This window comes from Lepus europaeus, chromosome 10 (genome assembly GCF_033115175.1).
Source record: "Lepus europaeus isolate LE1 chromosome 10, mLepTim1.pri, whole genome shotgun sequence".
Lineage (NCBI taxonomy): Eukaryota > Metazoa > Chordata > Mammalia > Lagomorpha > Leporidae > Lepus > Lepus europaeus.
In genome coordinates this window covers 51,280,416-51,294,458 of record NC_084836.1, presented here as the reverse complement: position 1 = coordinate 51,294,458, position 14,043 = coordinate 51,280,416, and the positions used below count along the sequence as shown (strand labels likewise).

At 45.1% G+C, this 14,043-nt stretch overlaps 1 protein-coding gene across 1 annotated transcript; it reads right to left on the bottom strand.

Moving 5' to 3' along the window:
- Positions 1-2,878: 2,878 nt before the first annotated feature.
- LOC133767641 (bestrophin-3-like) lies at positions 2,879-12,131 on the bottom strand. Its single transcript, XM_062202076.1, has 2 exons — positions 11,969-12,131; positions 2,879-2,934 (listed from the first exon to the last, which is right to left on the bottom strand). Exons 1-2 carry the CDS (start codon positions 12,129-12,131, stop codon positions 2,879-2,881), a joined length of 219 nt encoding a protein of 72 aa, XP_062058060.1.
- Between the last annotated feature and the right edge of the window lie 1,912 nt (positions 12,132-14,043).

The window sequence follows — 14,043 nt, the reverse complement described above, 5'->3', positions numbered from 1 at the left end:
AAGTTGGGTCTGCATCAGTGGGAAACTGGAGTAGGACATTAAACCCCAGCGCTCCAATGCAGGGCGTGAGGCCCAACACCCACCCACAATTGGTGTCATACTACATATATATCTGACATGTGCTTCTGTTTTTCAGATATATCTTGGAGACTTTTTAATTACTATAGAGACAGCAGCATCGTTGTTGTGGAATGGCTGCTCTTTCTATACTAATGAACATTTTCATAGTTGTATATAATATTTGGTATTTAGTTTGCTTTTGAATGTTTTGCTGTAAAAATAATGACATGGTGACTCCCTTTGTGTCTTTTCCTTTGTGTCTTTAAATAGCTTTTAAATATTAATTATGATACAATGTAAATAGTGTTTTCTGAATCAAAGCTTATTCTAAAACAAATTTTTATGTGATGGTCATTTTGAGTTAGTTTTGTCTCTGAGATGCAATCACTGGCTTATGAAATTATGATAACATCGGCCAGCGCCGTGGCTTAACAGGCTAATCCTCCGCCTTGCGGCGCCAGCACACCGGGTTCTAGTCCCGGTCGGGGTGCCGGATTCTGTCCCGGCTGCCCCTCTTCCAGGCCAGCTCTCTGTTATGGCCCGGGAGTGCAATGGAGGATGGCCCAAGTCCTTGGGCCCTGTACCCGCATGGGAGACCAGGAGAAGCACCTGGCTCCTGGCTTCGGATCAGCGAGATGCGCCGGCCGCAGCGGCCATTGGAGGACCAACGGCAAAAAGGAAGACCTTTCTCTCTGTCCCTCTCTCTCTCACTATCCACTCTGCCTGCCAAAAAAAAAAAAAAAAAAAAAGAAAGAAATTATGATAACATGTTCGGATGGAAACAAACTGTTGCCCAAAAGTATACACATTTTATATCTTGAGCCATCTATAATCAGTTTACAAACCTGGTTATCCTGTTTAAAGTAATCCTCCCTCCTTACCACATGGACAGAGTTTTATTTAAGAGGTGTTGTTAAAAAACGTCAGATGTGCCCATTTTGAAAGTCGCTGATTCATGGAGTGTAGGAATTACCTTGATCTTGGATCTAACCTGGCTCCACGGGCCACGTGGTTCTGAATCACTTTTAAAGCAGATGATTACATGGAGAAGGCTGGGTCCTACCCTGACCCACTACACCAGACTCAAGGAGGTGGGCATCCTCAGCTTGGGTCTGCACTTCAGGACATTCTAACTCCTGGGCCTTATTGCCAAAGATTCCGATTCAGTTGGTCAAAGGATGAAGTCAGATATCAGCACGCTTTTAAATCTTCCTGGGTGACTTCCTGGAATTGGATTCAGGCCATTGCATGCTCATGAAGCAGTGCAGGAAATTCTGAAAAACAGCGATGTTTGAAAACCCCTGTCCTGCTGAATGAAGGTTCTGTTTATTTACTATTTGAGCTGAACAGAGTAACAACTACAAAGTCAATATTTACCAATGGGAGACTACTTTTGGATACTACACAGAAGGGTTCTGCCCATGCTTGGAGCATGGTACTCTCTAGAGGTAAAAAATAAAAATGAACCTGGGAATCCCATTTTTGTCTCTCAGTGCATCTCAAAGTTGTTGCATGAGCCAGATCATTTTCTTTTTTGTTTTCTCTTAGTACTTGGAGAGCATTATTAAATGTTATTACAAGAATTAATAGATAAATTTGACCTGTCTTGGCTTTGTGCTTAAAGACTTGATGTAGCTGTTATTCCTTTTAACTGGAAGCTTATTCTCAGATCTTCCATATCAATTGCCTAACAGTTATATTCTTAGGATTTATAGAGCAATTTCCAAAAATGACCCCATTTATATACTGGCTGCCATCGCTGTCATTTGAGCAAAGAATAACTTTGGGTATGTTTTATTCAGGCGCATAGATCAAATTGTGCTAGCAAGTCCTTTCTTGGCTCCTAAGCAGAAAGTAAATATGCAGAGTGAGGGTTTATTTAGTGGAAACACTAAAGCAAGAGTTAGACCCTTCTTTCTATGGAGGACATCTATTGATTGGAAGGGGGCAGGTAGAATGAGCAAAGTGGTGATTTTTAAATTTGCAGCCCGAGTTCATTGAATATGTTGTTAGATGCTGTAGAAGATATATGACGCATCAGACACTAATGTGTCTTCTAAGACTATGTAGGCAGAATAATCTTTTCCCTGCAGGGTTGCTCATCTTATCTAAAGTAAACCCATCTTTGGAAGTCAAGTTGTCAGTCAATTGAAAGAAAATCTCTAGATTGTTGGCCGAATCCATTCAAAAGGCACTTGTTATAAAATGGATGTTATCCTCACCAGCACCGTAAGCTACCTTAGCCAGAGACGGACGATCCTTTTCCAGAGGAGGCTCATCATCGTCACCTCCCAGGCTGTGTTAATGATAGTTATTTATTGATTCCAGTTGGGCAACACTGTCAGTTGGCTGGTTCTCATACAACCCCGTCTTCCTCCCCTGTCTGTCTCCAGGCCGTGCTCCCTCCAGCCTTATCCCTACCCATGGCCGACATGGCCATGTTGTCCTGCTGTTGCCTATGCCTAGAATTTCTCTTGCTGTCTTCCTTCTGGCTGGCTCAGTTCTGCTCAGCATTTTTCATATGGCTTATTTCAAAGAATTCTTCATATTTCTAATCAGAGTAATGGAACTAGATCTATTAATACATATTAGCATTTCCTTGTAAGTTGAGTTGTGTTTTAATGGAGCAGGATCTGTTCCTTGAAGGCAAAATGTTATCGCCCTCAAGCCAAAGGATTAAATCAATCCATCGATACATAAAATGCCAGTCACCATAGGTTTTGTCTGCTGTGCAGTGGGTTTATTTTCCCTTGGCTGAAGCTGAGGTAGATGCCTTTTGCCTTTAGAGTACAGTATTGAAGTGGGACTATCAGCAGAACTAAAAGTTCTGCATCTCAGAGCTTAAAGGCAGGATGGGTTTGATGCCAGCTCTTTCTGAAAGAAATCTGTACATTCAGCATCGGAGCCCTTCTTAGAGGGGTGAATTGTTTTCAGGAAGATTGCAAAGTGCTTGGCACTTTTTCATGTTTGTGTTTTCCAAATGAGTGCAACGAAGCCACCAGCTTCAATGTTAGCTTCCCTTCCTGTTTAATGGGAGAGGTTTAGAAATCCCTGCCACCTGGGAAAACTTCCCCCTCAAGGAGGGAGGCAAAATGAGATTGAGAGAGGGATGGGATCACATCATGAAGCATTATGCTGGGAAGTATGGCAACTTTTTTTTTTTTTTTGCCATGAACCATGGGCAGGTAAATGTGGTTCACAAAGCAGTTATTGGTCCGTCCATGTGATGTGCTCTCTGACATTTTCTTTTCTATCCTACCCTACCCTACCCTATCCTGTTCTTCATTCCATTTCATTAAAAATGGTGCTGGCAAGCCATTAAATTCCTCTATCTTCCTGATATAAGTAACACCTCTGAAGTAGCCATATCCCTGTCCCAAATTAGTATCCCATTTGGCAGTATACCACCTTCTACACAATGACGCACGGACAAAACATACACAGAATCAGTGCTGTCGACTCCTCACCTTACACCAAGTAGTCCAGAATTTATTTTTCCCAGGGTGAATTGGTCTGAGGCAATTTGCAGGTAACACTGGAGAGATTAGTTGATGTGCCCACATGCAGTGGTTTCTAAACTTTTGCTACACTTAGGATGGTCTGAGTTGCTTTAAAATCCCCTGATGCCCAGGTGGCACCAGATACCACTTGCATCCTAATGTCTGAGGGTGGAAGCCAGATGGGAAGATTTTTACAGGATCCCAAGTGGTTTCAACATGCAGCAAAGTTTGGGAATGACTGCCCTAGCGTTGCTCATGTCAGCATTCTTAGTCCAGGTCCTGCAGTTTGTGGAGAGCTTGATTAAAATGTGGGTTCCTAAGGTCCTAAGCCCCAGCTATTCTGAGTCCCTGGGAACATGTAATTTAAATAAGCGCCCTTGATAATTCAGTGACTGTGGCCCACAATTATATGCTAAGAAACACTGAGCAGACAGCATTCCCCAAACAGAACTGTGAGGAAGCGTCACACACTGAGCGAGACTTCCTCTCCAAGGCATTCACTCCAGGAGGGCTAGTTCTGCCACGCGCTTTCTCGCTTTCATAGAACAAGACACACAGGTGTGTCAGGTTTCACTCACAAGATGACATGCTGTCTGTTCCGGACTCATCATGTGAGACTGTAGGGGCAACTGACTCATCTTCTAAAAGTTCAGCCAACAGAGGAAAATCTGGCACAGCCACAAATACCATCGTCCCCTCGGTCATCTCGCCTGAAGCACATAGCCCTTGCAGGTGTCAGAGACCAAGGAGCCCCAGTGCCACAGATGCCTCAGGAAAAACACCAGCAGACCCCAGGGCAGGAATGTGCAATAAAATCCAACTGGTTTTGCTTAGGGAGAGAAGAGAAGATCACAGATGAGCTGAGCTAGCTATTGAAGGCTCTCAGAAGGGGCTAGGCTTTCAGCCAGTGAATCTACAGTTATACTTGCATCTCAGCCACCACTTGACAGCTGACGGCTTGCTTGGTTGTGTTAATATCTGTTACCCATAAGTGTCACTGACAATTCCAGTGGAGTCTCCCCAGGCTCTCTCTGGACATAGAGGAATCCCAAGGAACTTCATGTTAAAATTCCAGGGCTTTAGGATAAGTAAGGGGTGCTTTTTCTCAAAGTTTACTGTCTTCCAAGCATTCTTAGGAGCTACCAAGCAAAGTACAAAAGGATCTGTTTTAGAGAGAGAAATAGAGATGTGAAAATTAGCTATAAGAATTTTTATGCTTGTCTCTGAAATGATGAATGTGCAAAAGGATTTATAGTAACTGTTATGGACCCTTGAGGCCAGAGACAATACCTGTTCCTGCTTTTAGCTCTATGTCTAGTGCCAGCACAGTGCCTGACTTATAGCATGCGCTCAGTAAATCTTTCCTGAATGAGCAAATGCATGGCAGGTTTAGTGTCAGCTTTGCTAATGTTTCTTTTAGAGGTACATATATAATTTCCCATTACCTATCTTTGGGCTTCTGGTGAGTAATTTTGAATAAAACTATTTTCCTCTCCCAATTCCTATGAAACATTCGATATGATGTTTGGATTTGGTCTGGTACCATAATATAAAGCTTCAACTAAGACCATTACTTGAATCAGCAAAGATCTAGAATTGCATACTTGGCTTGACTTGGAATAAGTGATGTCTTCCAAGGTAAGTGATTAGAATGATTAGACTTGCCGGCGCTGCGGCTCAACAGGCTAATCCTCCACCTTGCGGCACCGGCACACCGGATTCTAGTCCCGGTCGGGGCGCCGGGTTCTGTCCCGGTTGCCCCTCTTCCAGGCCAGCTCTCTGTTATGGCCCGGGAGTGCAATGGAGGATGGCCCAAGTGCTTGGGCCCTGCACCCCATGGGAGACCAGGAGGAAGCACCTGGCTCCTGGCTTCAGATCAGCGAGGTGCGCTGGCCACAGCGCGCCGGCTGTGGTGGCCATTGGAGGGTGAACCAATGGCAAAAGGAAGACCTTTGTCTCTGTCTCTCTCTCTCACTGTCCACTCTGCCTGTCAAAATAATAAATAAATAAATAAATAAAATGATTAGACTTTTCCAGGGTGCATTTTTTAGCCAGTAGGCAAAATAACAAAGGCAGTACTGGAGTCCTGGCGAATAACTGATAGCAGACCAGTTCAGAAACTTTTCAGTGCAATAGACACTTCTGAATTCAACTACCGTATTTCTATTTTAATATGAGTAGAAATAAAAGTAGTTATATTTTTAATTTGAGAAATTCAACCTATAACATCAAGTCATATATATTTCTCTGGAAGCATATCTTTAGGCCTTAAAAATTATTTATTTGAAAGGCAGAGTGATGGAGAGAGATCTTCCATCAACTTGGTCACTTCCCAAATGCACATAACAGCCAGGGCTGGGCTAGTGTGAAACCAGGAGCCAGGAACTCCAGCCTGGTCTCCCTCAAACGGATGGCAGGGACCCAAGTATTTCAGCCTTCACCTGCTGCCTCCCAGATCGGAAACATTCATGGGACCAATCCTGCACACTCAGTTTGGGATGTGGTCTTCCCAGATGGCAGCTTAATCCACTGTATAATATTCACTACACATTTTGGTTTTTTGATTCTTCTAGAATAATGTAATTTGATGCTCCAACTTTAAAAGCAAGGAGACTGGACTGGGCATTTGGCATAGTAGATAAAACTCTAGTTGGAATGTCTAATCTCATGTTAGAGTGCCTGGGCCTCAGTCTTTTTTTTTTTTTTTTTTAATTTGACAGGTACAGTTATAGACAGTGAGAGAGAGAGAGAGAGAGAGAGAGAGAGAAAGGTATTCCTTCCATTGGTTCACCCCTAAATGGCCGCTACTGCCGGTGCGCTGCACCGATGCAAAGCCAGGAGCCAGGTGCTTCCCCCTGGTCTCCCATGCGAGTGCAGGGGCCCAAGCACTTGGGCAATCCTCCACTGCCTTCCTGGGCCGCAGCAGAGAACTGGACTGGAAGAGGAGCAACCAGGACTAGAACCCGGCGCCCATATGGGATGCTGGTGCCGCAGGCGGAGGATTAACCAAGTGAGCCATGGCGCGCCGGCCCTGGGCTTCAATCTTGGCTCTGCTCCCAACTCCAACTTCTTGCTTATGTATACCCTGGGAGGCAGCAGGTAATGGTTCAAGTACTTGAATGCATGCTAACCACATGAGAGACCCTGATGGAATTCCAGGCTCCTGGCTTTGGCCTGGCCCAATTGGCTTTTTGTGACCCAGTGGATGAGATCCTCTGTTCCTCTTTCTATCCCTCCATCCCCTGTCCCACTTCTCAAATACATAAAAACTACACAACTTTTTAAAAAGCAAGGACTATTTAAGAACTAGCAGGTGATCTAGCTGGTCTGGCTCTCATTGAGGTAGAAGCTACTACGCCTTGTTTTCTCACCCTCCTGGCCAGCAATATGTGTGCAAAAACCCTCCCTGAAGCAACAGGGAGAAGAGATTGGAGGACTCCAATGGTCTTAGAGCCCCATTTCTTTTTAGTCTGTGATCCAGGGACCACCCCCCCCCCCATCTCAGTTATGGCCCCGACTAAAGTCCTACTGAATTAGAATCTCTGGGAATGGTGTCTTGCAGTCCATATTTTTAGGTAATATTGATTTTACCTGTACCTAATGTGTTGAAGGATAAGAATATGTACTTCTCCTTTTAGAGGATTTTATGTAGGAGTCAGTTGATGGCTTTTTGTGCTCTCAGCATCACCTGCACTCCTATGGAGCCCCCGTGCTTTATTTACCAGTCCTCTCTGCCCTCAGGCAGGAGCAGGTGCCTTGGCTGTAGACTCAGGGGATTTGCCCAACATTTCCCACCATCCCTGAGCTTCCTGTTCTTCCCAGAAACCTTGGCACAGGCAAAGGACGGTCAGGGAGTAGCAGAGGCTTGTGCCCGGTTGGGAACTTGGAAATGGAACCCATGTGCAGGCCGAGTCAGCCTGCTCTGCTGGGGAAATACAGGAAGTTTGGTGAGTCAGTGCTGCCACGGGCAGAGGGTGCCAGCCTCGGGGCAGCCAGCAAGGACATGGCCTCTGGACCCTTTCTCCCAGCTTAGAGGGTAGTGGGTTGGGACATTTGCCTGCTGCCTATCACACAAACCTGATACTCCTCTGGGTACAAGCTGTGCCCACCACACTTTTTCTGCCTTTGGGGAAAGCACTTAAGAATTAAAGCGAGAAATAGAAGCCTTTTTTTTTTTTTCTTTTTTCTTTTTATTTATTTTTTTTTTATTTTTGACGGGCAGAGTGGACAGTGAGAGAGAGAGAGACAGAGAGAAAGGTCTTCCTTTTGCCGTTGGTTCACCCTCCAATGGCCGCCGCGGTAGCGCGCTGCGGCCGGCGCACTGCGCTGTTCCGATGGCAGGAGCCAGGTGTTTCTCTTGGTCTCCCATGGGGTGCAGGGCCCAAGCACTTGGGCCATCCTCCACTGCACTCCCTGGCCACAGCAGAGAGCTGGCCTGGAAGAGGGGCAACCGGGACAGGATCGGTGCCCCGACCGGGACTAGAACCCGGTGTGCCGGCGCCGCAAGGCGGAGGATTAGCCTGTTGAGCCACGGCGCCGGCAATAGAAGCCTTTTGACCAAGATAATTAGTGATGGTTTCATAGACTGTAGCCCCAGCATTTCTCCCTCAGTTCCCATCCTCCATCAGCCACTCAAATTAAAAATTCAAAACAATGCTTGTTACATCCAAGCAAGTCTAACTCAACTCTCTGCTGCCCTGAAGCCCCTCTTGGAAATTTTGGAGCTTGGAGTGGGGCTGAAACCTTGAATCAACTCCTTCATAGTCATAGCTACTGTGTTATTAGAGATGAGTGGGTGGCCGGCGCAGTGGCTTAACAGGCTAATCCTCCGCCTTGCGGCGCCAGCACACCGGGTTCTAGTCCCGGTCGGGGCGCCGGATTCTGTCCCGGTTGCCCCCTTCCAGGCCAGCTCTCTGCTATGGCCCGGGAGTGCAGTGTAGGATGGCCCAAGGGCTCGGGCCCTGCACCCCATGGGAGACCAGGAGAAGCACCTGGCTCCTGCCTTTGGATCAGTGCAGCGCGCCGGCTGTGGCGGCCATTGGAGGGTGAACCAATGGCAAAAGGAAGACCTTTCTCTCTGTCTCTCTCTCTCACTGTCCACTCTGCCTGTCAAAAAAAAAAAAAAAAAAAAAAAGATGGTAACTACCAAAGCCTTTTGTTTTGGGGGTGAGCAAAAGAGTTATAAAAAATGAGCATCTGTGTGATATGCCTCAAAAAGCTTGAAAATCAAGAACAAACCAAACCCAAAATGGGTTGGAGAAAAGAAATAACAAAAATGAGAGCTGAAATAAGTAGAAAAAGAGAAAAGTTGAGAAGACACAGACAAAATCAGAGGTGAGACAGGAAGCATTGCAGCTGATCGGATCATTGCATGTAGTATTGAAAGGTCACAGTGTACCCCATAAATACAGATGTGTAACTATGACATGTCAATTAAAAATCAAAACTATTTTAAAGAAAGCATACCTCTAGAAAAGAGTCAGTAGTTGTCAAATTTCAGTGTAGGAAAAAAACAAGCATGTTGCATTTGAAGTGCAGTTTCTGGGGCCCTGCACCAGTGGTTCTGATTCAATAGGTCTGAAGTGAGACCCAGGAATATGCACTTTAAATAGAGAACTCGAGGTATTCGAGATGTAGGGAGCCTGTGACTGCACCTAGAGACACACAAGTTTAAATGCCATCAAGCAATGAATGATTCATTTTCAGATTCCTTTGGACTGGAAGAGGTCTTGGTGGTTGGGAAGATAGAGAAATTGTAACATTCCAGAGGACTTCAGAAAGGAAAGAGCCTGAATGTATGACAGACACCTGTACAGGTGTGGCAAGGAGTAGGTCTTGGTAGTGTAGAAAATAAGCCCAAAGTGAGTGAAATCACATCCTAGTCCTATTCACCTTCCGTATCTACCTGTCCCTGTCCTTCCCACCTCTGGTCTCACATCCAATTAGAAGTCCCCAAAGTCTTTCCATTTCCAGCCACCCTGGCTTCCTCCGGATGTGCTTTTAATATGAAGGTGACACTTAGAGGATAAGATTTGCTTTGAGAATTGGGCCTGGCCCCTGCTTGCTGATAGATGTGCCTTCTCCATTCCAAGAATGTATCCAAACTAGAGAAATATTATCTTTTCATCCAAGCAAATGTTAGCACTCATGCATCAGTTTGGATGGGTCAGAAGTTGTTTGTTTTCAGGCATTTATTCAGAGGTGACAGTTCCTCACACATTTGATTCTTTAAAAATTAAGTAAGAAGGCTGGCGCTGCGGCTCACTAGGCTAATCCTCCACCTGCGGCGCTGGCACACTGGGTTCTAGTCCCGGTTGGGGCACCGAATTCTGTCCCAATTGCTCCTCTTCCAGTCCAGCTCTCTGCTGTGGCCCAGGAGTGCAGTGGAGGATGGCCCGAGTGCTTGGGCCCTGCACCTGCATGGGAGAGCAGGAGGAAGCGCCTGGCTCCTGGCTTTGAATCAGTGCAGTGTGCCTGCCATAGCGACCATTTTGGGTAGAACCAATGGAAGGAAGACCTTTCTCTCTGCCTCTCTCTCTCTCTCTCTCACTAACTCTGCCTGTCAAAAAAAAAAAAAAAGTAGAAGAAGAAGAAGAAAGAAAGAAATTAAGAAAATACAGTTCTCAAGTAGCATGTTCAACTTGGTCATGCTGGAGTAGCATTCTACTTTTAAATTTGGAGAACTGACAATTTTTTCAACATTTCTACTGGTTTTACATCATAATACATAATGGGATCTGCCAGGCCACTCATACCTTCCACCTGAATTCTTAACCGATTCCTTGAAGCCTACTACTTTTTCCTTTATTTTTTATTTGAAAGGCAGAGTTACAGAGAAAGAGAGAGAGAGAGAGAGAGAGAGAGAGAGAGAAAGAAAGAAATAAATATATTCCTTCATCTGGTTCACTCCCCATATGGCTACAATGGCTTGGGGCTAGGCTAGGCTGAAGCCAAGAGCCTAGAACTCCATTCAGGTCTCCCACATGGGTAGCAAGGGCCTAAATACTTGGGTCATTCTCTGCTGCTTTCCCAGGTGCAGTAGCAGGGAGCTGGATTGCAGGCAGAGCATTGGGGACTTGAATTGGCGCCCATGTGGGATGCCGGTGTCACCAGTGGTGGCTTAACCCACTGTACCATGGCACTGACCCCTTGCAGCCTATTTCTTTCTAGATCTCCCTCTGTATCCCTAACAACATCACTTACACTTTTCCTAGCCCTACCTTGACTGTTGCCAACTCCTCAGCAGGATAGAATCAAGAAAGCCTGGGTTATCCTACTCACAATGAGTTTTCCAAAGTGACCAAAATGCCATTTGATGCTATTGCTCTAGATGATTCCCTCATAATAAAAAGAAACCACGCAGCTCTCTTGCTATGTACTAGCAGACCCTTAACACTTTGCAAACAACTTATTTCCTCCTCATGACAAGTCTGTGCTGTATACGTGTACGAGATAGGTGGTATCTTAGGTTACTGTAAGCTCATTTTACAGATAAGGAAACTGAGGCACAGAGAGGTTAAGGAAGCCGCACACACTGATGGAGGAGTAAGGGTTCAAACCCTTAGCTCTGTGCTTTCAGCCGCTGTTTACATTGCCCTTTGAAGAAGGTAAAACAGAAACAAAAAAATCAGCCACACCAACAAAATCCCATAAGCAAAAAGCAGTGCTCTTTAAAAAAAACCCAAAAGACCTACTTTCAAGGACATTTCTGAAAAGGGGTCTTAGCTACTGCAGTCTAATTTGAGATGCTGTTCAATACACAGGCAGAATCATCTCAAGGTTCTCGTAATGTCTCCATCTGCCAAGAATTGTCTCATTTAATCCTCACCCGATGGAAGGCTGGTTTAATGGCCTCTTTGTTAGCTATTTACATCTCCAAAGAGAAGCATCTGTCCAACATGGTTATATTCGTGTATTGTGTCCAGGAGCGCAGAGACTAACTGCCCACGTTGTGGGTTCCCAGCAGAACCTGCTTATATTTTGGGAATAGCGTGGAGGGAGGAGCTCTGAGTCCGAATTTGAATCCCCACAGTCGGCTGTGTGATTCAGGGCAGGCCACACCCTCTCAGAATCTATACTTCCTGCCTTTTCGTGTGCTCTATGTGTGCATAGCTATAAAAAGAAATATACTAGAAGGTACTGGAAAACTGTCACATAATATCCCGGACAACTTTAGTAATAGTTACTATATTTGCCTCAAGGCCATGTGACATACAGTGCTTCCTCCACTTCCCAAGAAAGCCTCTGGAAGGCAGAAGCCATGACTGCCTCACTTGCCTCTTTAGACTGTTTCTGGCACATAGTAGGGAAGCAGCAAACGCTTTTTGAATGAATGAATGGCTGTAAGGAATTCTCGCAGGAATTTGGGCGCTCCCTATCTCGGTTAGGAAAATGCACGCACACGGTACCTGCTTCCACCACGTGGTCCATGGTGGGGAACCTTTTGTACACAGCTGTGCTCACCGAGCGGAAGATGAGCAGGGACGTGAGGTTGACGTAGCGCATCAGCGTCCTCCGGAGCAGGCGCCCGTGCTGGTCGCTTCCGTGGACACTGCTGGAGATGAGGAACATCAGCCTGTCGGGCCAGGGCAGATTCACAAACTGGTTCCACCATCGGTTCACTACCAAAGTCACATAAAACCCTGCAGAACAGCGGGAGATGATAAAGCAGTCTCCCAGAGCAGACACACTGATGCTTTTAGCAGACTTTTAGCCTTTTTTAGGGGGTTGGGGGGGTCTCAAAATAAGATGCTATCCCAACCTGTGGTTTTGCCCTTTAGAAAAAAAAAATGGCATTTGATCATGGCCATGCCATTGCACCCAGTGAGTGGGTATTAGAACTCAAATACTGACTGTAACAATGGAGAGTTAGCAGAGAGAAAGCTTAATTGTCCAATAGCAGATTGCTACCTCACGCTTGTTCGCTGTTAATTTAGCAGAAGCGACCCTGAAGGCAAACCTTGCAGGGGATTCTGGTTCTATTGCAAGCGGTGGCTTTTCAGGCATGCCTCGCAGCTTGGACACACTCCCATGCGCAGTCATTGGTCCCATCCTGATGGACACAGCTGTGTGGCCGCAGTCTGCGTGTGACCTATACTTACCAAGCACAAAGGTCACTGGAATTTGTTCAGCATATCTGTCACAGTAAATTGATAATTTTTCAAAGAAACGTTTTTGGGCTCCTGTAAGTAACAATCTGGAGCAAAAATAAAATGCACAGCCCTTTATGATATTATACTTCTGCACCTGCTTTGCAAGTGACATTAAGTGCAAACAATAAAGCATAAATATTCTGTTGGCTTTTTTCCTAAGGAGCAATAACTTTTTAACTATAGGTGATATGTCTCAGAAACTTTGTCATTGCTTGATGTTTCACATCCTGAAGTTTTTAGCACATGAATGTCATCGGCCATTCAAAAGTGGGATTATTAGTCATTTTATTTTTAAGACTAAATATTTTTTAAAGTTTTATATGATTGTTGATTCATTGGATTTGGCACAAGATGTCTCATAAAGCAGTCTATTTTTCAAGTATTCATCTGGAATACTTAGAAAAAGAGTATTGATTAAATAGATGGGTTAGGTAATTGTTAAGTAATAATTCTGAAGTTGACATCTTGATCTTACTTTCTCCTGAATATGCCACTTAGCATATACTGGATTATATTTGTTTATACTTCAAGGGGCATTATCACTGTTTTATTTTTAAAATCACAATTAATATATTTTTAAAATATTTATTTATTTATTTGAAAGGCAGAGTTAGAGAGAGCGAGACTGAGAGAGAGCTTCCATCCACTGGTTCACTCCCTAAATGGCCACAGCAGCTGGGGCTGGAGCCAGGCTGAAGCTAGGAACCTGGTGCTTCATCCAGGTCTCCCATGTGGGAGCAGGGTTTCAAGCGCTTGGACCATCTTCTGCTGCTTTCCCAGACACATTAGCAGGGAGCTGGATTGGAAGTAGAGCAGTCGGGTTTCGAACCGGCGCCCATATGAGATGCCAGCTTTGCAGGCAGTGGCTTTACCTGCTATGCCACAGTGCTGACCCCACAATTATTTGAAATATAAAATGCTTAACCATTAGAAGTGAAAACAGAAATTATTTAATTTAGTCATTGTCTCAAAAATTTTATCCTAGATCTGAACCAACCTGCCCAAACCCACTTTCTGGTTGTGTTAAACATAAGTGCATTGAGACCATTATTGATATTTATATTGTAGAGAAGGGATTCAGAGGCAGAAGAAATGTCTCAAGGCAGGTTTATAATAATTATCAAAATAGAGGAGAAGTCACATGTGACAATTTATAAGTTCCTGGGTGCAGCTGTACCAAAGGTGGAAGGAAGCCTGGGAAAGACCCACTGTGATGCACGCAGGTGCAGGGCACAAGGTGGGCTTGGACTTCCTGCTGCTTCAGAGTGGGTGCAGGATGACTGAAGTCAGACGAAGCTGACGAGAGAGGTGCCAAGTGGCCACCCAGGCCT